This window comes from Equus quagga, chromosome 4, assembly GCF_021613505.1.
Source record: "Equus quagga isolate Etosha38 chromosome 4, UCLA_HA_Equagga_1.0, whole genome shotgun sequence".
NCBI lineage: Eukaryota > Metazoa > Chordata > Mammalia > Perissodactyla > Equidae > Equus > Equus quagga.
The window spans coordinates 98,055,938-98,082,062 of NC_060270.1; the positions used below are offsets into that span (position 1 = coordinate 98,055,938).

General features: G+C 37.5%; 1 protein-coding gene across 2 annotated transcripts in view; it reads left to right on the forward strand.

The window, feature by feature from the left end:
- Positions 1-26,125, forward strand: part of GPD2 (glycerol-3-phosphate dehydrogenase 2) — a 135,264-nt gene that overhangs the window by 75,376 nt on the left and 33,763 nt on the right. For both annotated transcript variants that reach the window (XM_046659043.1, XM_046659042.1), the window contains exons 7-8: positions 23,861-24,025; positions 24,865-25,009. In XM_046659043.1, coding sequence (XP_046514999.1) covers positions 23,861-24,025; positions 24,865-25,009 — 310 coding nt within the window. The remainder of the gene's footprint in view (positions 1-23,860; positions 24,026-24,864; positions 25,010-26,125) is intronic.

The following is a 26,125-nucleotide window of genomic DNA, read 5'->3' on the forward strand; positions in this document are numbered from 1 at the left end:
ATTTTTTTCCGGATTTCCTACTGTCAGCTTTTCCATTGTATTTCTCCTCTTGTTTTCTGTGAGTTACATAAATGAAACTGACATTATTGCTCATATAGCAGGCATATATTTTGCCCCCGAATGCTGCCTTTTTGCTATTCAGTGTATCTGGATACCAACTAATGCTAAATGAAGTTTGACATGTACCCCTAAGAAACAAAACTTATAAATTGTGGCTTCAAAGGAAACCTTGAATAAATAGGACACATTTGTGTCCACCCAGGCTAACATCCAACATATGCTTTAGCTTCCTGACGATGAGACAGAGCAAAATAGCCCCTAGGAAAGTTCGCAATTGTTTATTGCTCACTTGACCAGCGTGTGTTAAATACCAGGCTTTCATCCTCTTATAATTAGTTTTTTTAAAGGAAATCAAAAGCACACAAAAGTAGATTTGATCAGGTGTAGCATACTGAGATAGTAGTCATCCAAATTGTACTCTGTATATAAAAGCTTAAAAAAAGTGCTAAAACTCACCAATAGTGGATATGTATGTATGTACAGTGAGCAAATAGTTCTGGTCAGTTTACAGTCAGTTATCTACATCTCACATTCTGTTGCTCACTTGACCCTTTTTAAAGAGATGTAGGATCAAAAGCAAAAGCTGTTGTATCAAAAATCTCCATGCCCTCTTCCCCCTAGTTTGTTCATTCATCCAAAAAATATTCATGGAGCTTCTACTGTTTTCCAGGCATTGTGCCTGGCATTAGGACCAAATGCATTAAGGATAGAGTTCTGAGGTTTCAGATTTTGAGAGAGTTCACTGCTTATGTGCTGCATATTGTGCCACATACATGGTCCCTACTACCAACAATGCTTTACATCTGAGTATGATTTTCAAAATGATTTTTTCCCATAAATTATCTTAGTAGAGCTAGCTCAGTGTCTATGATGGAATGGGATATTATGATCCCTATTTTATAGGAGAAGGGAAGTCAAAGCTAAATATCTGGATCAATATTTTGGACATGTAGGGAAGTGAAAGTAATTTTTTTTTTCTTGGCTGAAAAAATGAAGTTTACAAAATATGGATGATAACATTATGTCTTCTTTTAGCTGCCATTAGGTTTTAAGTTTGTCACACATTTAAAAAAAAAGAACCAAATAGTTCAGCAAAGTATACACACACATATATATTTTTTTGTGAGAAAGATTCACCCTGAGCTAACATCCATTGCCAATCCTCTTTTTTTTTGCTTGAGGAAGATTAGCCCTAAGCTAACATCTGTGCCAACCTTTCCTCTACCTTGTATGTTGGATGCCTCCACAGCATGGCTGATTAGTAGAGTAGGTCCACATCTGGGATCCAAATCTGGGATCCGAACCTGCAAACCCGAGGCTGCTGAGGCAGAGAGCACGGAACCCTAACCACTTGGACATGAGGCTGGCCCCAGTATACACATTTTTATTAAGGGAAATTTCAGACATATGGAAAAGTAATGAGAATAATAAAATGAGCTATCAATGTCAATACTTATATACTCATGACATAACTTCGTTTATACTCTTTTCTATTGTCCTCCTACCCCCAGATAGCAAATATTTCATCCATGAATATTTTAGTCTGTATTTTTAAAGTTAAGGTCTTTGTTTAAAATACAATCGCACCTAAAATGTTTAACAATAATTCTTAATATCCAATATCTGGTCATGATCACATGTCCTCTGTAGTCTCATAACCTTAATCAACTCTTGATTAAAAAAATCAACCCATAGAACAAAGTCCTGGTTAAAGTTCATACACCCCAATTCATTCTTCTTAACTAATAGGTTTCCCAGCCCTTCCTTTGTTTCCTCATGGTTTAGTTTAACAGTTCCCTGTATTTCCTGTTCAGTAGTCGTTAGGCTTGTTCCATTAATCTGTTGCTGCAAAAGAAACAATACCCAAACTCAGTGGTTTAACACACCACTGGACGCTCTCTCACAATTCTGAGGATGGATGGGCTCAGCTGGCTGTTTCTCACTGGGGATCCCTCCTATGGTTGCCGTGAGATGGCAGCTGAGGCCAGAGTTTTCTGAAAGCTTTCTTACTTACATGTCTCACATGGCTCCTGGGCTGAGAAGACTGGAACAGCTCGGGGCTGGCCCTGCATCTCTCTCACCGTGGCTTTTCCACCTGACTGGGTTGGACTTTTATGTAGTCAGACTTCTTATGTGGGGCTGGCTTACCCCTGTGAACCTACCAAGAGACCAAAGCTTAAGTGCAAGGCTTCTGACTAGCCTGACACACAGTGTCACTTCTACCACACTCTTAATTAAAGTGAATCACAAGGGCTGCTCAGATTTAAGGGATAGAATGTTACAATAGTAAGAAAAACAGAAAGCATAGTTTACTGGGGAGAAGTGGGACATCTTTGGTGACTAGCTACAAGGAAGCTGGTCAAACTGTTTTGTCAAAAATACTTTATAGGTGGTGGTGTGAATTTCCATTCCAAGTCTTTTTGCCTCTTTTTAAAAAAAATTCAGTTATTATAATCATTGCCCAGATCCATTCCAGTATTTCATTAGAGGCGAAGGGGTTAAAAATAGTAATTTTCTAACTCTGTCTTTCCAACTTCATTTATTAGTTGGATTACTTATAATTTCCCTGTATCGACTCTTTGCCTACCTTGAGGTACATTTTGTATAAAATTTCTGGATAAATGCTTGATTTTTTCCATTTGTCTACTAGTTTTCAAAAATAATGTGTTTGTTTTCTAGCATCCTCCAAATGTGATGAGATCTTTTTGGATTATCAACTAAATTCATGACTTTAAGTATATTTGATGTGTGTAAATCCATTACAGTTATTGATGTTCAGACTGCCCTATCGCTGGCCCATGGGTACCTCCTTAAGTTGACTTCTTAGCCCTTTTGCTATGCTATCAATGGTCTATGATGACTTCTGTGCTATCTGCTATGACAGGATATTCCAGGCTCATGTGGAAACTTTCCTGCCCTAGATTTGAAAGCAGCCATTGCTCCAATAAGCCTTGAGTCCTTCCTGTGGGAAATGGTAATTAGAAACCATAATCTATTTGCTATGGATCTTCATTGCTACTGATTGGTCATTATTTCTAGGCCTTTCAGTTGAAAGTGTTAAGAAAAATTTTTTGTTTAAGGAAGAAAAACATGATGAATTCTTAGACATAGTTATACTTTAAGTACATGTTTACATATGTTTTGTTTAACTCATTAATCATACCTCCAAAAATATCATTGCTGAAACCACTTTGACTTTTTTGCTGTTGCAGTTGTGATGTTATCCTCTAAGTATATGCCAATGGGGGTATATAGAGAAATTTCTGTGTTTCAAAGCTACTTGACGTAGTTTCTATCAGTGTGGTTATGCCACCAACTCAGTATAACAAAGCAATGTAATTTTACGTTAGATCATTAGGGATTTATTTTTTTAAAGCTGTGTTTTTGTTTAATAATTATGTAAAATACAGGATTTCAAAATCAAAATCAAACCAAAGACTGTTCAAATAAGGCTAGTTTCTCTCCTTGTTCACTGCTTCTTAAAGATAACATTTTTCTTTTTTAGAATTTTGGTATATCCTTTCATTATATGTGTACATATGTATGCATGTGTGTTTATTATACATATGTGTGTATGCATGTGTGTATATTATACATACGGTTGTATTTGCTCCCCCTGCCATTTCTTAGATGACAGCGTGCCTTGCTTTTTTTTACCTAATTGAGTGGTTATTTCATTCTATTGTAGTATATGGAACTGCAAAGTTTTGAGAAGATGAATTTCAAGAGGGTCTAGGAACAAAATTTCATGAAATTAAATATTATAGCCATGTTAGCTGCTTAGATCAAAATATATTCGTTGCTACAGCGTTAGCCATCAATAAACCACATTTTCAAGTTATTTTTCTTTTTATAAGTAAAAGTAAAATCTTATTTCATTTCTTTGGCCACCACAAAACAATAGCACAGTCACTAGTTTTATCTGTGTAGAGAGCTTAAAATTAGGCTGCAAGTCTCAAATGCTATTATTATCATTATGTAAAATATGCTCTGATTTGTTTAAATTTGCTAAAACCTAGTTCATATCATCTGCTTGTGTTGAATGCCAATCTGCTTTGTCAGACTAAATGCTCATGTTAATTATAGTGTTTTAAATAGATGGGTCTGTTTTATACTAATATATGAAATTATATACTTCTTAGTAAAATTTTATTTTTACATTCTTTATATTGATGGTGCATTAAAAGAATTTAGATGTGAAACTAATTAATTGTAGCTTATGGTTAAGATTTAAAAGTTTAAGGGATTTTCTGCTTTTGTTTTAGAGACATTGGGACAACACATGCCTAAGAAATATAAGCCATGTTTAAATGAAGCTTAAAGTAACTATCCAATGCATTTGTCCCAAAGTAATTCTCCTTCAGAAATACAATCTTGTAGGTCACATTTGGAAAGAGAGAGAGAAGGAAATAATTGCCACTGGAATATGAAGAAATAAATAGGAAATAAAAAGCTATAATGATTGGTCGTCAGGAACTGATTTTCTTGCTCTTTTATTGTATGACAATATAATGCCTCACATATCTGTTGGCTGAGTCCCTAGGTGCCCACTACCTACTCTTGCATGTCCCCTAGAATTCTTTCAAGGGGATCTAGAGTCTTTGCCCAGATAAATGTTTAGGAAAAGGAAGAAAGAGAGCAAAAACTGTCATCAAATCCATTTTCGAATTGTTCTGCACATGACACACAGCTTTCTTAGTGTAATGGAAAGCCCAGCTGGTATCTAGCTTCACAAGAAATAGCAGTAATAAAAACATCTCTTCAATAAAAAAGCCCCTCACTTTAGTTTCAACTATCAATTCTACAACCAAGCCCTGGTAACATAATATAGAAAAACTGTGAAAAAAGTCATTGGTGCATAGTTCTTATAAATGAAACTAACACCTTGGTAGATTATATTCTCTGGAGCCAAATAGAACACTGTTTTAGAATGTGAATTTCAAGCTGGTTTCATTATGACTATTAATAGTTACTCATATCACACTTTATATTAGTAAAACACTCCTTAGATCATTATATCTGCCCACAGAAAATATGAACCACACAACGCTTACTTGTTTTTTTTAAACTCAGCTCTGCACATTAAACACACGCTTAACTGACTTCCCACACAACTTACATAACTACTGCTCCTTTACTATCTGAAACCAGAGAAACGTTCTTGCATTCACTGGAAAAGTATTTCCAATTTGTAATTTACTGTCTGTTCAGAAGAATAAGTCTTAGAGGGCAAAATGAGAAAAGAACACAATAATTTGATGAACAACTCTCAGATTAAGAACAAATCAGGCAACTTGTGCTTTGCATCTTTGTGTCAAAGATGATAAATACATAACTCTGAATTAACTTGGGATAGGTAACTCTGAAGCCTCAATAAACCAGAAAATTCATATTTCCCAGGAGTTTTAAATTCTTCTAATTCTTAACCTGAGAAATGCACTTGTGAACAGGCCTGGGGATTCATGCAGTTTTACTTTTCCTCACAGAGGACAAAGTCTGACTGAGAGACAGCTGAGAACAGGCTCTAGAGAATTCTCTCTCTTGACAGTTCTCTGTGTGCAAAGCACTGTACCTCAGGAGTTACCTCAAATCGGATTTGAGAAAAGAAGGGATGTAAATACATTATCATTAAAAAGTAAATACAGTCAGGATTTACAAATTGGGTAAATTCGCTACTCCCACCCCATTAAGTGAATAAAATAAACCCAAATTATCTTTTTTAATAATTGCCTCTTCAGAAAGCATTAAAAAAAATTATAGTACATGCTAGTTGTAAGAAATATGTGTTGTGTAAAGCAAGATTAATGTATGTTTTTATCTTTTCCTTCTATCTTCTACTTGTATATTTCTTTTTCTTATCACTTTTGGGTAAAACTCGTATCTTCATGATCCTTAAGTATGAATAGAGAGAGAAAAACTTATTTCTCTGCTTAATTATTGCCTATTTTTTTAAGTAGCAGAAGACCCTCTTTAGAAGAAGCTAAGCATAAACATTATTAACACAAACATAATGAAACAAACATACAATTTAGAGTAATATTTAAAGTATATAAATACCTAGATGCAATTAAATACCTCGTCCACTAAAGTTTAATTTGAATTTGCTACATTTGCTGCTTAATGTAACCTTGGTCCTCCTTCTCTCTCCACCCCACCCCAGATGTGAATGGAATTAATTCACCTCACATATTTTAATTTAGATACTGGTCTAAAGCTTACCTTCTCCCCTTTTGGTTATTACGTATCTTTGGTCAACAAGCCTTCGGCTGCACCTAGGTGTTATTGAGGCCTTGTGTGTTGGGCGGCGGTCTGACTGAACTTCCCCCTCACACCTCCCCCACCGTCAGAGTTTGAGTAGGTTCTCTTCCCTCATTATGTGTACTTTTTGAGCTATGAATTTCAGACTGTTTTCCCTTCTTGATTCTCTTTGAATTATGCCATTTTAACCATTTTTCTCAGATACTGAACTTGAAATTTTAGAGACACCAGAAGGACCTGATCCTATGAGCTCTTTTATTGAAATTATTCTGTTGACTGCCATAGCGGTTACCAGAGAGCAGTGCTGTGTGGAAACCAGGTGAAACCACGTCACAGAAATTCCGAGCATAACCAACCAAGTGACAGGAACTTAGAAGCCTAGTGAGTAGTAGAGAACTTGGGGAAAAAAATTCCCTAATTTCCACCTCTCCCACCTGTATTTGATATAGAAATCGTGCTTTTCTAGTACTGGACAGAGTCACATATTAAAACAACTTGCCATAAGGTCTTCCTGACTCACGCTGAGAGAGAGCCGGAGCACTTTGTGTCGAGTAGGTGTCTGTGTGCGCTAGCAGAGCTCTGTCAGCCTGCCAGGCCTCAAGTCGGCCTCTGGGGGATGAAGTTCCCTCAATCTTCAAATCCATCCTCCACCTCCACAAGGAGGGAAGTTGCCAAGGGCTGGAGGAAGCAGCAACCACTGAAGCACTGAGTGCTTCTCTCCTGAAAGCTCCTAAAAGCTCACTGCTTTTAGTTTCCCTTGTGTCCAGAATAAAACAGGAGTCCTCCAGAAAATTCTGTACCATGGTAGCACTGAGGATCCTTTGCATCGCCCCTGGTGGTCTCTGTATATATATATATACATTTGATAAATCTATTAAAGGGAAATAATGAAAAGCTGAGGAGCCTTATTTTCCCCTATTAACTCATGAGCCAGGAGACTTTTTTTTTTTTTTTTTTGAGATCTTCTGAAGAAGTTTTAGAGAATGGCTTAAAAGCAGTATTTGGATTTTAGCCTCATGTTTCTGCTGCTGAAGTTGCTGTTCCCAAAACCGCAGGGCTTCTTGACCAGCCGGCTTTCACCATACAGCCTTTTAGCCCATTAAGGAATCTGAGTCTGTCAGCTGTGCTTCAGGTTTGACTTTTATTATTCTTAGTTGCTTTTGATAAATCTGCCTTCCAGAAGCTTGTGAAAAGCCCCAAGATGTGAAAAAACGGTTTCTATGCAAACATTGCTGAACTCCCTGCTGCATGATTCTTGGGAAGAAGTTGACTGGGTGTTGACATGTGTTACTTCTGAATCGAGGTGTGCCTACTGTAGGTCTAGGTGTATGTTATATTGTTGCCATGTCTGTGTAGATGCTAAAAATGAATGTCAATACTTTCTAAGGTTTTCTTTTCTTTAATTCTGTACTCTATTCTTCTTCAAGATTGACCTTAACATATTAGTCTTGGGATATTTGGAATGACTATAAAGGAAGCAATACTTTGCATAGAAAGTTGAAATAATGTGTAGATTCATATCTTTCCAGATAGGATAGTATTCTTAGGTTTTTTTTTTAAATATTACTAGCAATTTTGTTTATTTATCTATTCAGTAATCATATATTAACACAAAGTATGTAGGTAATGTGATAGGTATTGTAGATACACAGGATAACACGAAATATTTCTTTTCCTCAAAAACTTCTTTGACTATTACAGGATTCAGACAAGCAACCCAATGATTTGCAGTACTGTGTGAGAAATTCTGTGAGAGGCCTATACCTAAGGTGGGCTTGGGGGGCAGATCTAAAACAGCTTCCTTAAGTAAGTAATACTTTGCTGAATTTTGAGAATGAGTAGAAATAGGCAGATAAAGTCAGTGGGGAGGATGTGAAAGGGAACATTGTGGCCAAAGACACGAAGACACATGGAATACAGGAAGCAGTTATATAGAGTGTGAGAGCAGGGGGAGTAGACATGTGGAGTAGCGAACAGGACCTGGATCATGGAGGGTCAGGTATGCCTTGCTAAGGAGTTTATTTTGAATTCTGTAGGCAATGGGCATCCAGTGAGTGAAAACAGCATTTCATGCAGGGAACTCAAGATCTAGGGAATATATTTGGGTGATCAATGAGAGAGTCTTGGATGAGATTTTATGCTGCTTCGAAGGAAGCCAGACTGAGAGAGAGGTGAAGACATAATACATGGGGCAGTAGCCATCTCTTCGCTCACATTTCCTGGACAGGTCTAGAATCCACTAGCTAGATTCTCTTAATTTTTGATAGTTGTCTTTGTGGCTTGGCCTTTTTATTTATACATCTGCCATTTCTTGTCTTTTGTTACATCTTTCTCAATTTGGCAGTGAATTAATAAACTAATATCAAGTGTTCCAAATTCTTTTAAAGAACGCTCTAGATCTTTTAAAACTTCAGTAATGTGGACCTTAAAAAAATCTATAACTGCCCTGCTGCTTTATGTCAACATTTTGGAAAGAATATCAATCTTTAAAGCAGTATTAGAGATATAGACCCTTGGGGGAGTGAAGAATGCCTGGTGCATTGCTAATTTTGTACTTATCCAGGTGTAAGAGAGAGAGGAGTAGACAAAGCTATAGATAGAACAAAGGCATGTCAATTGCAACCTGGTCTCAGTTTGGGCTTAGCTCTCCTCACTAATCCCATATCAAAATGTTAGGGGTTTGCTTATTTATTTCTAACCTGTATCATATTAAGATCTTATTCTGACAAATCGCGGTTTGATTTATAGTCTGTGCTTTTGGCATGTGCTTTAATGGCATTAGCCAACTCTAGACACATACTGAATTCATTATGTACCTTATGTATGTAAGTAGTAATACTTCCTTTTAATGAACATACGGTCACATCAAAGCGCTGTGAGGTTGTTTTACAAAAGCGTCTTTGTGCAGTGCTCCTCAGAAGTTTGAGACACGTGTTAAGTTGAAGACTAATATGCTATAATTAAAGTTATATTTTAATGGAGTAATGTATTATAATTTTGCCCTCTCCATAAGGTGAATAGACTGTTATAGTTTGTTTGGGTCTTTGATTCTTAGGCTTAGGCTTTTCATTAGAATTCAAAATTTTTGACATAGACATTTTTTATTTGTGACCAGATGGATTAAAAACTCATAAAGTAAAATTGACCTTGAATTTTTATCCTGAACTATGATATTGATAAAGAGTAGACGAGTGACTCATTTTCTTATTCTCTGTAGGCAGGAAGAAATTCACAAAATCTACTTTTTCTAGAGAGCTCTATATATGGCAGCACTAAGCCTGGCTATGTCTGCTAAAATGTGTCTTGTCCTTAAAATATGGACACGCTTCGATAACTTTTGAGGACGGGGCTCTCCCAAGGCGGGTTGGTGGAAGAAGAGAAGTGAACCAGGAACAGGCAGGCTCAAGGTCTAGCCTGGCTGCGAGCAGTCTTCTAAGTCTAGTCTTCCAAAGGCTAGCAGTCCAAAGCACCTGTCTCAGCCAGCTTGTCAATCTTAGCACTCCTCCTCTCTGTCCTCATCAGTGTCGGGGCATCTGATGGTGGGTCTGAGCAGGGAAGCAGTTTTCTCAATGAAGTGAGGGTCCATGGAGTCAAGTGCGTGACAGTGTCTTGGGGATTCTTTGGGAGGGGGACGTCTATGGAGGACACGAGGCATCTCCTTGAAAGAGAGAGAGAGAGGCCAGTCTTTGGGGCAAGAGCTAGGCAGAATGTCGGAGCTCTAGCCAAGCAAGTTGAGATGGGAGCAGAGTTTTAGTCCAAGTAAGAGCATAGAGTACACACCGGATATTGGGCAGGGACTCTTATGTTTGGTACATATGGTGGGAGAGACTGCAAGCCTGGTAAACACTAAGGATTCTCTTGTCTAGTGGTTCCCTGTAGGCAGATAACAGTTTGTGGGCAGATTCTAGTTCCAGAGGGTTGAGACTCCTTATATATCGCCAAGTGCAATCAGGATTGACTCAGGATTGACTCAGGGACTGCTGAGGGCTGAGCCTGCAAGTTGAAGGTTGTCTGTAATTACAACTGGTTGAGGGCACCTTGACTATCTTAGATAGAAATCAATAGGATCTTTCTTTAACAGTAACCACTAATTAGCATTTCCAGGAAGACTCTGAGAATTGCTGGGAATATGGACAAGAAACCCAACTCACTGAAGTGTGGTATTTGATTCTTTTTACTTTTCATTATGAAACAAAAAGGAAAACATTAGTAATAGTCACAATACATCCCAGCCTTTTATTTAAAAATTGAAAGTAAAACTAATAAATATATTTTCAATTTTATGTGGCATTTTATAATACCTAAATTTAGTATTCTCTTTTTTATGTTATAGGAAATGATTAGAACTGTGAGGGTGTAGTTGGTTTGTTTTGTTGGTTTTTTACATTTGAGTCTTGCTGCATGTTACCTTGCTCCAGTATTTCAGAGACAAAGGGAAACTTTTTTTGACAGTCATTGAAATCGTTTTAGTGAAAAAGCTGTTTTAGTGGTACTATGTAATTTTAATTTAAGTAATACTTTGTCAGAAATGAGTCTATAGCCTGTTTATTGAATCATTTCATTTTTAAACTATTACCTATTTACTGAGGGCAGATTTGAATCAAACTGTCCAGCATGTAGGAAATGTCTTTCTCAAGTAGAGGGGGCATTAGTTAGATCTGTGGTCAGTTCTTTTCCCCCTAGAGGGGAAGTTCTGAACAATCATGTTTTACATATGTGTGGAAATGTTGAAAACACATGACAGGGTAAAGGCAACTTCACCTGAACCAAATTAACTACGTATAGATTTGTCATTGGGAGTCCCCATCAGCATAATGATGGTGGTGGTGGCAGCAAAAATAATCTTCCTTCTTCTTTGCCTTTTTAAAATTTTAACTTTTGGGGCTGTCCCCGTGGCCTAGTGGTTAAGTTCACTGGCTCCGCTTCGTTGGCTCGGGGTTTGCTGGTTTGGATCCTGGGTGCTGACCTATGCATTACTCATCAGGCCATGCTGTGGCAGCATCCCACATAGAAGAAGTAGAATGACCTGCAACTAGGATATACAACTATGTAGTGGGGCTTTGGGGAGAAAAAAAATATTTTTAAACTTTCTTTTCTAGCCTTATCGAGACATAATTGACAAATAAAATCATAAGACATTCAAAGTGTACATCATGATGATTTGATATATATATACATTGTGAAAGGATTCCCCTCATCGAGTTATAAAATTTTAACTTTTTATTATCAAAATATGCAAACATACACAAAAGTAAAATAGGATTTTGAACCCATATGTACCAGCTCCGGCTATAACAGTTATCAACTCATAGGTGATCTTATTTAATTTATTCCCTCCCTTTCCTCCTCTCCCTCTTACGTTAGTTTTCCTCCTGGAGCAGAGGTCAAATTCCTACCTGCCTCTTATTTTGTTTTCTGAGAATGGTTTTTACATTTTTAAATGATTCGATTTTGTGGCACAAAATTATATAAAATGTTAACTTCAGTGTCCATAAATAAAGTTTTATTATAACACAGCCACAGAGTATTTTGTGGCACAAAATTATATAAAATTTAAGTTTCTGTGTCCGTAAATGAAGTTGTGTTGGAACACGGCCATGCTCAGTCGTTTAGGTATTGCCAACAGCAGAGTTGACTAGGTCAGTAGAGATTCTATGGCCTTTACGGGAAAAGTGTGCCATCCCCACACCTAGAACATTTGAAAGAATAGCTAACTGATAAGGACTATTCTTTTTTTTTAAACAATATATAACTACTATGCTGTTATTACATCCAGCTGAATTATAGACAATTTTTAATATCATCTAGTACATTGTCCATATTCAAATTTTATATGAGTTGTAGTTGGGCCACCTAGAAGTTGAAGTATCGTTGAAGGTTAGAGTAATGAAACAAAACTTTTGGTGTGTGTGTCAGGAAATGGATTATTTTTTTTTAATTTAGAGATGTGCATTTTCAAATTAGATAATAGAATGCAGTTACCTAATTCTGTTTTCTAGCCTTTTTAAAAGTATGGATGGTCATTATGAGTTATCAGCAATTTATAACTCAAGCTACTTTCTCAAAGTAGAAGATCTTTTTTCTGACTTTGGCTAGTCTATTTTGCTCCTTTGTTTCATCCTTCCAGAACAACAAATCAGTTGGCTTTAAAAATATGCCTAGAGCATCTGGCATTGTATTTGATGTATGTGCTTGCAATATTGACAAAATTTCGTTGATAAATACGTTGTGTATAAACTTCCTATTCGTGTCTTTTTTTTCTGGGAGATAGCAGATATCTACTAGCTGTTCAGAGGAGGTTAGTGACATTAAAGGAAGGGCCTTGTTAAGCTGATTATCACAGTATTTGTATCTCAGACTTCTGCCTCAGCACGTGATCCTGGCTATAAAGGTTCCGAATATCTGTTTTTTCCTTTCTCTTAGGATGATCAGGCTCTGCTAAATTGATGGGCACTAGCCAAACTCGTCGACTACTGAATTATAAATTGATTACTTTAGACACCAAGGGGTTTAGCACTTTCCTACAATGCCAGGCACTGTTGTCTTTACTGGAAATAAATCAGTGGCGGTGATGGTTGGGGTGGATAGAACTAAGTTCCTGCCCTTAATTTATTAATTCCTATGAGAAACAAAACATCCATGTGGATCAAAGACTCATGATTTTTGTTAAAAAAAGAGAAAATTTCAGTAGGGCAAACCTATATGAATAATCAATTTAAGATCAAGATTTTGCTTAGTAACTATCAAGTTCAAGCAAAAATAATTGGATGTTCTTACCATACTTTGAAACAGTATTTGTTAAAGATGTATTTGTCAAGTGAATCTGAAGCTTTTGTTTTTGTAGTTAAAAGGGGATTAAATTCTTACTTTTCTTCCTCTTTTAGAGTTTCAAGCCCCACATAAAATTTCTTGATAAGCATTAACTCTGGGTTGCTAAGAGATATTATTCTGATAACTGAACAATGTTTATGATTTGGATAACAAAGACTATCTCAAAAAGAGAAAGATGAATTTAGTAGAAGGAAATCTTTGTTAACAATAACAGCTTCATTTTTATAATGCTTCCCAGTTTACAAATGCTTCCACATATACTCTAATCTGATCATTTCAGTGGCTCCAGAAGGTTGGCAGAGAAGTTGGTATTAACCCTACTTTGCAGATGAAGGACCAGAGTGGTGGGCAAAAGGATGTGCCCAGAATTGTGTCAGCCTATGGCGCGCTATGTTCTGAACTCAGATGTTCTGAATCTTCAGGCCCAGTGCTCTCCCTGGGCAGCCAAGTGTTAGCCTGCTTTTCATGTTAACGTGACAGTACACATTTTTTTCAGACAATCAGGACATTGGGCTCTGGTCAGAGGGATTTGATAACAATCTGACAAGGTGTGGAATCTTCATGTGATTAGAGAGAGGAATCTGATAAGATAAGGGCTTGTCATGCAACAGATAAAGGTTCTCAAAAGGCTGCTTCCAGTTAGAATTCCCTGGCTGGTCCTTAGCAAATGGTTCCACGTATTTATTATGTAGCTCACTCTTAGAATCGCCCCTGGGGCAGGTTGAACCATTGCAGTGGGTTTGTGAAAAGTTGTGTGCATGTCCTCACACGCAAATGAGGAAGGGGAACCGAAAGATTGTTCTGTGTATGTGAAAGAATTCGCTTACTCACTTTTGCCAGTCCTTTTATGAGTCCTCTTTTACTTTGGTATAGAATTAGATTCTCAAGTTTTCAGTTCGTTTATTTAAAGTTTTGTGATTGCAACTTATCAAATTGGTAGAGCTGGATGGAACCTGAGATATCATGAAGTCCCCCCTGGGGCTCTAATAATAAGGAAACTGAGGCACAGGGGTTAGGACTTGTCCAGGTTTTCAGTCTCAGGCAAAAGAAAAATAAATCTAGCTGACTTAAGGAAAAAAGAACCTTTTGAGAGGACATTGGGCAACAGGCAGAAATGCTGGGAAAACAAGACATGGCTTGAAAAATAAGGGAAGTGAAAACGATTTGCAGCAACCAGAGCCACAGGCGAAATCCTGTCTCAGAACCAGAACACTGATTCTGAAGACTTTAGTGCTGATTACTCAAATCCCTTCTTGCTCTGCCACCGCTGCTGACATCTCTGTCACTGCTGCCCACAGAAAGTGATGGCGCTGCTGCCATTGGCCTCCACCTTCAGATTGAATTCTTCATGTCTGTTATTCTGGGTTGTTAGCTCTAGATTGGCATCTGTGTCAAGAGGATCTGATAGGTGGAGCCAGGTTAGAGGCCTATGTCCCAGTGGGCCTTCCTTCTCTCCTGTGGGAGGGGGTAGACTCCGCCTCTCTTCAAGGCTTACATGATGGAGAGAAGGGGGTTAGATGCTGAGAAGCAAAAACAAAGAAAACCCAGACCGTTATCTATTACAGAAACACACCCAGTTAGTGGCTGAGGAATCAGAACTTGGGTCTTTTGGCTTTTACCAATTTATAGCTTATGTTGATTTCCTTTGTAAAAACTGGCAGAGGCTCCCTGTTTTTAAGAAAAAATGAAGTCCTTTGGATATTTTGAAACACTCTGTTAGCCCATCAAAGCTGTTTTCCTCTGGATTGAAAACCATTCTCCTGTCTTCCTATCCTGTGTGACATACAGAAAAGAATGCCTTGCTTGTCAGAGTGAAGAGAGAGAGGACAGAGAAAAAGAGTAAACAATATTAGTCAAGTTCAGAGATTAGAGATTAGTTGTTACACATTTCAGGAAAAGTTTGCCAGAGTGATGAGCAATAAATTATGTAGAATGGGAAAATATACAAGGTTTTTTTGTTTCTATTTTTAAAGTATTTTAAGCAGTAGTCATATATTTTAATTAAGGTGTGACGTGGTCTTGACTGTCCAGTAAATTTTATTTTTAACTTTAAATAATAATAGTTAATATTTACTGAGAACTATCATGTCATGACATACATTACCTATCTTCCTAATTCCTCGAGATAATCCTCTGTCAATCCCATTATCATTCCCATTCCCATTATCCCATCCTCATTATCCATTCAATCCCATTATCATCATGTGGAGTTGAGTGAAAAGAACCTTAGATGAAGCACCTCGTATAAGGGTTCACAGTTGGTAGAGAAGGGACTTGAATTTGAGCACACCCTCCTATGAAAGGAGGCTTGCAAACTTCCTATAACCTGAGAGCAAAGAAGATATGTCTGGAGTACTATATTTCGTGATATTTTAGGAAAACTGCACAGGAAAGGGAAAGGAAAAATGCAAAGAAATGGGAGAGAACTTGAGAAGTTTTGGAACTTGCAACTTTTCCAAGTTAGACTATAAATTTGCTCTTGTATCTCAGAGTTCAGGGGCAGCGGGGCCAATCAGTTTCAGTTTCTGCTCCCCACAGTGGTGCTTAGCTCATTGCCTGGCACATAGTAGGTATTTAATAAATATTTGTAAAAAAATAAATAAATTTCGAGCATCCTCAGGACGGTTATCTTGGGTTAAGATGCCATGCGTCCCAGACTGCAGCTCTCTGTAAAGAGGGACCCTTACCCTCAAAGCTAGGCATTCTAAGATGCTTTATCAGTGCCTTTCGTGCATTTCACAAACAACCGAGGAAGATCACCTGTGGCTTTAGGCCACGTAATGGTGTGGTTTGCAAAAGAGTCTCTATAGTATGCCTTGCTTCCTGACTTTTCAACTTTATTTCAATTAATTTTTGTCACATTGCTCCTTTTCCCTTTTTCTTCTTAAAAATATAAAAACCTATTTTTGGCTTGTGCTAGAGAGAATTAATTGTCCTGGGTAGACATGGGAAGGGAGGGCTTCTTCATTGTAAATTGATATATAGAACATTTTTCCACAGATAAAGCTGATGAATACCCAAAGCATTCTGTTGTTTGCAGTTTAAATGTGGTTTTATTTTTGTTCAACTCTAACTAGATTCCTAAGTATCTGAAAAGTAGAAAACTTACTCTTCATTAGATTCATTTAAAACTTTTTCAAGAAAGGAAAAGTCCTGAGGGTATAGAAAGTTTATGTTCTTAAATGTGTCATGTTAAGGCACTTCACAATATTTCGTTTACATGGGGCCAAAGACCACAGATCCACACTGATTGCTAATTATTCAGATTGTAAATAGCTTACTCGAGAACTTAAAGTAAGACAAAAGAAACATGAAGGAACAAAAGGCCCACGATAATGAAAAGAATATTGTGAAGAAAAAGGCTGGGCAGAATTATGATGCAGGTCACATCTTGTGCCTGTATTTAATTGTACCTTTGTATTTAATAATAAAAATGATTACATGCTCAGTGCCAACAGGTGTCCCTTCCTGAGAACTGTAGTATGGATAAGTGACAGCAAATTACTCCAATTCATAAACTTTGAATATTGTACTTTTCTTTTGAATTTCACCCGTCTATATTAAAAGACGTTTCCTGCAAAAATGTATATCAACCCAGGAAGAGTTTTAAGCTTAATTCCTGATGACGATATATAAAATATGGGTGCATACTTTAGGGAATGAATGAAAAAAAATGACTTTGCAGGCACTTTGTAATCAAATGGGGTTGTGCTAATACAGTAGTCATAATTCTGATAGTTTATGCTTCATATAAGCTTTGGATATAATTGCAAATTAGCAGTGATTAAAGTTTATAGGTGGTGGTCTTGCTGTTAGGACTTACTTGCCTTCTCTGCGTTTTGTCTACTTCTTGCTAATTTTGACCACTTCCCCTAACTGCCCTGTCTGAAACATTGCTCCTGCCCCAGGAATTTGCTCTCCCTGCCCCCTCTTTTTCGCTCTCTTGCCATTATTGCAATTTGTAATTGTCTTATTAACTTATTTTCGTTGACTTTATCTGTCTTCCCCATTAGAATGTGGCTCCACAGAGCAGAAACCAGGGTAGTCTTATTCTCCCTACTCAGTGGATCCCTAGTACCAAGCATCATGCCTGGCTTACAATATATACTTAATTTAAGATTGTTAAAGGCATCTGCCAGTTGCTGGCCTAATCATACATCAAACCCTTGCTTGCTTTAACTTTATCACTGGCCTGCTCCTTTTGCTTGTGTTTTCATCAAAGATTTTGTGATGGAAGACCTCCTGTTTCCATTGTTTGCTGGATAGCTAGGTAGAGACACAGTTATCCCTTGGTTTGGTGGAGGCCACAGCTATAGTGGGAGTAGGGTTGATGAGTTGGGGACTGTTCCTAGAATCTCTAACCCTTGAGCACATTTCCCTTATTTGAGCAATCTCTGACCTGTGATTCTGTTCTACAATCATGCATATTCACTCATTCATTCAACAAATATTTGAATATCTACTAGGTAGCAAACGCTATGGTGGGTACAGGGAAAGTAAAATTGAATAAGACGCACTCTGTTCCTTTAGGAACATGTTATTAGAATCAAGGTTCCCTAGCCTGGAACTATGTCTGTGTTTGTATCTGTTGTAAACCCACTTCCTAGCATAATCCGTGGCACATTAAAAGCATTTAGTACATATTTGCTCAATAAATGAGTGACTGTTGGATGCAAATATTTAGAAAATAGTTTATGCTGTAATAAGTGTGTGTACAACGTGCGACGGAAGCACAGGGGAGAGAAGGCTATTGTGTCTGAGAGAAGTCAGGGAAAGTTTCGTGAAGGAAAGATGAAAGACCCTATCTTACAAGGTAGGGTAAGATGTTCCATGGAGTAGGGACAATATGAGCAAAAAGTCAGAGGGCTGAAAGAGCAGAGTTTTATTTGAGGGTGGGCACTGGGGTCAGCCTGGAGATTTGGAGTCAGTGTGAGGGAGCGGTGGGCATTGAGGCTGTTGGAATCATTATTAATTCCCTTATTCTGGTACCCTATGCACTAAATAGCTCTTGTGGCACAAACTAATCACCTTACCACTATTTATGTATGCATTTCTCTAGGAAAATGAATTGTCTTCTAAATAGCCATCTTAGGATGCAGTTTTGAAGAGAGAACCTGTTTTTAAGTTGAGACTAACTTTATTAGAAAATTGGCTATATTGCCTGTATAAGTTATCTATTGCCACACTTCCACATAACAACAACCGTAAAACCTCATAGCATAAAACAGTTCAGATTTATTGCTCATGCATTGGAGTGGTCATCAAGGTGGTTCTTCTGGTCTTGTCTGGGGTTGGCTCGGGGATTCTTCAGGTCTCCGCTAACTTGCACTCACATTTGGAGGTGTTGACTGTCTGTCAGCTGACGTAGGATGGCCTTGGCTAGGATGACAGGGGCAACTTACCACATGCCTCTCATCCTCCTCCTGCTACCAGCAGACTAGCCTGGGCATGTCATTTTCATGGCGTTGGCAGAGCCTCCTTTTTTTTTTTTAATCACATTCACTAAACTTCCATGGACCAAAACAGTTTTATGTGGCTGAGTCCAGAGTCAAAGTGGGAGAGGACACTATGAAGACTCATGGCAAAGGGCATGGCTACAGGGAGGGGTGAAGAATTAGGACAGTTTTTGCAATATACTACATAGCCTGTAAAAGCTAATCAAATCAAGATTTCATTATAATTCTAGATCAAATGGAAGCATATGATTTCTGTTTTTATTTTCCTGATTCACTTTATAAAGTGCCTGTCATTTGCTCTTTTTTAAGGCCCATTCTCTGTTTAGACATTAGAGGCCAAAGTCAGAGAAACTAGAAATGAGGAAAAGGTTGAAGTGAAATATTGAGAAGGATAGGTAACTATTGAAGATTAGCCATTACCAGAGTTGTATAATTTCTGAAGTGCCACCCACCCAGCTCCTCTCCTTTTTGGACACTGAAGTCTAGAGGAGTACCCAAAACTCGTGACTCAATCATTCTAAGCCCAGAGCCATTCTCCATAGTAACTTGTAAAGTGCAGTCTCCCTAAACTGCTTCATGTGTCTCCATGATCCTCACCGCTCCTCACACAAATAATCACTTTTGTAAATAATTTACTTTTGGAAATTGCATCGTTGTCACAATTTACCATGAAAAGTATGTCCTCATTTTTAAGATGATTCTTCGTATTTACTTAAAGCAGAATTTAGTAATCCCTTTATACACGTATACTCATTTTCTACTCTGCTTCTACTGGCACTCTTTCCATCAGAAAGGGAAATTTTAAATATAATGATTATATTAAATCAGCTTGAGTTTGGTAGGTTAGCCTTTGAATTATGTTTGCCAGATTGCTAAGGAGAAGCTGCCCGAGAGGTCACTGTGACACTGCGAGTCTGAGAGAATGAAGCATAGCCTGTGGATTTTGTTAGAAATGGGATTAAAGTTTTAGGGAGGTATTCTTTCTTTCAAGCGTCCTTTTTCCGCCTGCTAGAAGTAGTCATATGGTGGCACAAGACCCAGGTCAGTACACAGGGAGATAGAAGGAAAGATTCTCAGCATTTCAACAGTGGCAATTTTTATTGATGATGAAGTTATAGACAGGTGTTATTTTAATTAAGAACTATTTTTTTTCTAACAATTAGACTTTCTATACAGATTCCTGGGTCGATAGATAGGTCTATGCACTATAAATGGCCACTTAGAAGTATGCTGTATTCAAAGAAGATTGTTGTAGAATTTCAGAGCATCACAGAAGTAAATTGGAAGGAACAGGAGCATGCCAGGTAATTCGTTACCTACGGTTTTTTCCTATTTACTCATTCTTCACACCGTGTACACATTCAGTGTTTATTTCTCTTTTTTCAGCTATTTTGCATGTTAAGTTAGTCGCCAAACTTTGAAACCCTCTGAGGAGACATATTCCTATGTCTCCAAAATATTTATGTTTGAGGTCTTTTAGATGCCTGCATCATAAAATATTTTTCACTTAAAATATCTCTCACTATCCTATGTGCAAGGCCAGCGAGGATTAAGGCAAAATCCTTCTCTAGCACCACTGACCTTCATTCTTTTTGGTGGGTAGATTTTATATTTTGTTGTTTTAAACAAGAGAAAACAGTTATAGTTCCACCTCTTATATGCTTCCTCTCGTACGAGTTGTAAGTTCGATATGTGCACATATGTAAGATTTCAAGTGCAAAAGGAGAACAGAGTAGGAAACAGATTTTCACAGTCCCCGTCTGGGTCCTTGTGTAAGTGCCAATGTAAAGCTATTCACTGATCAGTGAATAGTATCGTGTTGCCTGGCTCTAAGGAAATGAATGTGAAAATCCAAACTTAATAAGCAGATCAATTGGGTGGGGGAGCCGAGATTATTGTATCGCATTCCAATGACATGCAGTGTTGTCAAAAACTTTTTTCTCCAGAAATAAAATTACAGGAGGCATTTAGATACTTTTCAAATGTCAGGAAATGGAGTTGGGGGAAATTTAGTTAAGAATAGTGAAAATATACCACTTATCCCAGGAAGCATGCCCTGCGAGCATCTGGGTATCTCAGGGTAGAGAGTGAATTTAATGTAGGTAGGGGAGGAGGTCTACCATGAATGCAAGGAGGTAAATGAATTAAGCCGAATGTCTGCAAAGAAGGGGACTTCTGGGTGAGGATGTGAACTCCAGGGCCCAGAGGAAAATCAAATTACTTACTCCTCAATTTTTAGGAGCTATTGTGACTGTGTTTGCATTCCCCTGCAGAGCAAGGGGAAACTTGTGGGATAAGTCTTGAGGGAATCGTTGATAACCATTTCTCCTTCCGTTCCACTTATTCAACTTAAATATAAGGGCTAGTTTGTGTTTAAGCTAAGATTTTACACATTTCTGGGGTTTCCCTCCTTCCCTCAAATTTCTTGTCACTGACTTATTGATGTCTGCAATTTCTTTAACACGAGACAAAGCATTCTATTCCACAGTTAGAGGTAAGACCATAAAATTTTACAAAATTATGTAAAATTTATATAAATCTCTAGACTATAAATAAACCTGTTTATTTAACACACTGAATAGCATCTGGCTAAACTTAACACTTACTGGATACCTCTTCTGTGCTTGGTATCAACGAGGGGAAAAAAAGGTGAGCAAGTAAGTCTTCCTGCCTTCCATGACTGGGATGAGGAGACCTGAGAAATCATACAATAATTACAATGGGATGTAAGTTCCACAAGAACAGAAATTGCCCTGTATCCTTCTCACCTTGTGTTCCCTGCACTGCTCACAGTGCCTGACTCATAACTCAGGCATATAATTTTTTTACGTCAATGGATACATGGATCAATATAGTATCATAAAGACTATAAAGAAGATATATACAAGATAGAATGTTGATTTAGAAGAAGGAATGAACAACTTTGCCTTGGAGCAAGGCAGATAAGGGGAGAGTTCATGGGGAAATATTTGAACCAGATCATGAGAAACGAATGGGAGTTGTCCAGAGCTTCCAGAATGGTATTCTAGCCAGAAGAATTAGTGTCGGCAAAGGCAAGAAGGTGTAAAATGACATGGATGTTCAGGGAGTTGCATATAATTTGACAATCCTAGATAGCAAGAAGAATGGGAGTAGATGAACTGTGGCAGATGAGGATCATACCGTGAAGGGCCTCCATAAATAAGTGGCAGACCTGGCTCCAGTCAAGGCAGGTGCTGCTGGGTGTCAGGGTGGGCCTGGAAAATAAGGACCAACGGAACTTGTTTCCATCTCACATTTTTCACTGAGGTTAATTTTGTTTACCTTCAAAAGTATTGGAGTTTGGAAGGTAATTAGGGAGGCATTTCTTAGTATAGAAGCAACAGAGCTTGATGAACTATACCAATATCGCTCTAATGAAATTTTATAGTTTAAAAAGGTATTAAAAGATTTTGTATTTTCAAAGCGTAGAGTTTTATTACCAGATGATTGTGTGATAGATTCCACTTTACAAAGGAAATCTGTCATTTAATAAATGGGATTTCTGCCTGGTTCCTTTGAACAGTGACTTCATATAGGATTTAAAATAGTTGATTTACACATGGCTTTCCGGAGACTTGTCCTATGTGTAAATCAAGGGACATCTGATGAGTGAATTTCCCCACCATACAAACTTGACTTGGATTTCTTGTGCTACCCATAGAGCGTTTCATAGTTTTGTACGTAAATCTACTAGAAAGATTGGGTGGGATTGGTACTGCATTTAGAAGTGTAATTTTTTTAGTTTAAAGAGAAGACCTATAAAGGAATGTTAATTTAGTTTCTTTGGACTGTTTGCATGCATTTAACTTTTTGAAGCATATTCCAATTTTAAATGAGCCCTATATTAATAAAAGTTGATTTCTTAAACCTAATTTTAAATACACCTGCTGTCTATTTTAATAGCAACTTCAGGGTCACACTGAATGGAATTGATAGAAATGCTACCCGTCTTTCGCCCACTTACAGTTCAGTTACTGCTGCTGCTGTTTTCTTTCTTCTCCTTCTTTCATTCTGTTGTTTTTTGGAGAAAATAACCGCTTATTCTGCATGTTGAGGTTTAATGTATGTTCTCCACTGATAGAGGATTTAATTTGGAGGGAAAGGTTCTTGGCTGATTGTATTAGTTCAGCAGTTTTAGAATAAGATGTTCCTGGGGAGGGGCGGCAGAATCGCCAGTCATTGATTCTCTCTTTATAACTTTGCCCTTTTAGCTGGAACAGATTACCTGTGTAGAGCTTCTGGCCCTGCGCAGACTGAATCACAAGGAAGAAACTTTACATAAACCATTTATACTAAATGTTTGGTATGCTGGCAACATAAATCAACAACAATATCCATTACAAATTCATCCCTTTATCAGTGTTATCTTGATAGAACTGATCCCAGTGTGTGAGAATTTGAACCCTGCTTCAATACATCTGGCCCTGGGTAATTAATTATTCAGGGCACAGAGAACCTGGCCCCTGCAATGTAGAGTAATTCTTCCTGGTCAGCATTAACTCCACTGGCAATAATAAATAGAAAAAGTCTCTTGTGATGCCAGTATTTTAAAGTGATTAATCATCTTTCCCCCCTTGGCCTCCCCCTTAGTTTTCTTTAACTAGAATTTTTCAGCAATAAATCTTTAACAATACAGGTAGGAATTGTTCTGTAATTAAATTTTGCCCTGCTTAATTTCTTACCTTTTATGTGCAATTAAAAAAAAAAAGTTACATTTTAAGAAGCTCTGATCAAAATTCAGACCAAGAAAAATCCTTTTATAAAATACAGAGAGATTCTCTGTGGAAGATTAAGCTCTTGATTTTGAATATTAGATAGAGCATATACTCATAAAAATTGTTAATCAACACCAGTTGGGGTGTCAAATATTCTGAAGTTTTGAATTGCTTCACTTTCATACATACGGGTTGTCTGTATTAGGAAAAGTCTGACATATACATGTGTTCCCAAACTGAGAGAATAATGATTTCTTAACTTTCAAATAATTGATGTGAGCTCTGTAGGAAGGGGATATTTTTCGCGGTACACAAAGTGAACTTGCTGAAGTGGCAGGTAAATGCCTGACCGAGAATGACAATGTATTTTTAAATCATGCCCAATAGAGCTGAGCAGCCATCATGCATATTCTGGGTGACAGGGACAGATGTGACATATCTGTTGTGACACACTTCTGTACCACCAGTCTGTGGCTCGAGGTGACTCCTGCCCCCCCTCTGATGTTTTCCCTGCTGCAGGACAACACAACGACGCCCGGATGAACCTTGCCATTGCTCTTACTGCTGCCAGGTATGGGGCTGCCACGGCCAATTACATGGAGGTCGTGAGCTTGCTCAAGAAGACAGACCCCCAAACGGGGAAAGAGCGCGTGAGCGGTGCACGGTGCAAGGATGTTCTCACAGGTATGCCAAGGCTCTGGCAGGGAGGTATTTCTTAGCATCTTGCCTTGCCTATATAATGACTGAATTATAATTTTTCTGTCACTTCTCTTTTATTTAAGCCAGATTTCAGAGTCACATTAATTATATTCCTTATTGTCAATGATGACTGGTTTAACATGAAAATTTTCTCTTGTGGGACTTGGCAATTTTTCCCCTTTGTGTTAAATAATAATAATGATAATGATAATAATGAATGCCCACAAAATTCCAACAGCTATGAATGCATTCCGTTTTCTTTGCAAAAACATGTTATTAATAAAATTAAATAAATGTGCTAAGTTTCAAATTATCATCTAGGTGACACAGGCAGTGCATTTACACATCGTTCAAGTCAATCACTTGAAGTTTGGTTGGATTTTCATTCTTGTCCTGGTTCTATGGCCGTGCAGGCAGAGTTTCAAAATTACGTCATTTCCTTGAACAAGACCAGCGCCGTGACATGTATTGTCACACAGCAGCACTGTGTACATGTCTGAGTTTTAAAGGAGAAACTGTCTTACTTACTCATCCCACTTTATTCCTATTTGGCACTTTGATGCTGGGCACTTTGCAAAATAGACCTAGAGCTGAAATGAAAAAGTGGCATGCTTTTCTTTCTTCAATTTGGATCTGTTTTTGCTAAATTTACTCCGATGCGGGCCTTTTGTGTGGCTTTTCAATAACTCTGGCTGCTCACGTCACTTAGTGTGGTATGCAATATACTTCGCCATAGGTTAAGTTAATAGATGAATTAATAATCCGAAGCATCAGCGAGCAGAGAAACAGATGGAGTGTGTGATTGATGCTGCTTTCTTTCACAGGGCAGGAATTTGATGTGAGAGCCAAGTGTGTTATCAATGCCACGGGACCTTTCACAGACACTGTGCGCAAAATGGATGATAAGAACGCCACAGCTATCTGCCAGCCAAGTGCCGGTGTCCACATCGTGATGCCGGGTTATTACAGGTAACTGTATTCCAACTCGGTGATCATCGCCAGAGCAGGAGGGCCACAAGAAAGGGTCTGTATTTACTCTCTAGCACACCTTTCTTAATAAGAGGTGACCTAGCTTGCTGTTCAAAATGAGGAGAAATAAATGAAAGAACTCTTCCAAAACACAAAATGCAAACCAGACTTGGGAATTTCCTAGCTTTTACCACAATACTGCTTTCTAGGAGTTAATGATTTGGGATCTATTTTTATCCTTTCTTCAATGTACTCACCTTCAGAGACTAAACATTAGTATTTTTAATTTTGATTTTCATTAAAAAATTAAAAATTTGTTTTGCAAAAATTTCACAAAGGACATTTTAATTAAAACATTAGAAAATTAATTTTATAGCATACTCACATTTGCTTATGAAGAATCTGAAAATGAGGACCACTCAGGTATTCTTATGTTTATAACTTTTGAAATGTGTTTTGAAAAATACTATAGCGAGTGAAAATGCTATAGCAAGTGATATAATTTCTAATATGTTATATTAACAAAGATAATCCAGAGTAGAGAAATGGGTAGGGATAGAGATGAATAAGAATAGATATTTATTGAAAATGATTTAATTTGAATGTGGGCACATTAACCTATTCTATTTTTGTACATGTTTGAAATTTTTAATAAGTTAAAAAAAGCTTTTATATGTTTCTAGCTAAGAAATTAATAATGATTACCCCTAATGTACATTTCAAGATATATGTGGAAAAAATTCACAAGACCATTCTAAGAGTATGGAATATGTGTACCATTTATATTTCCATATGTGGTAAAGCAAGTAGGTAAACTAGTAATTCTGTAGGAAATAATGATTTATGCTCAAGGTTTTCATTATGACATTATTTGTAGTTGAGAAATATTAGAAATCACTTTGGTTACTAATCTTAGGAGAATAGATAAGTAAATTATGGCATGTCTGCACAAGGGAATATTATATAGTCATTAAAAATTATAATTATAAATTACTCTAATGTCCTAGTAAAACTCTAATGATACAATGTCAGTTTAGAATGAAGGACACAAGATTATACGTGCAATATGATCTAAACATTATATAAGTATATAGAAAAAGACTGAAAGGAAACCTG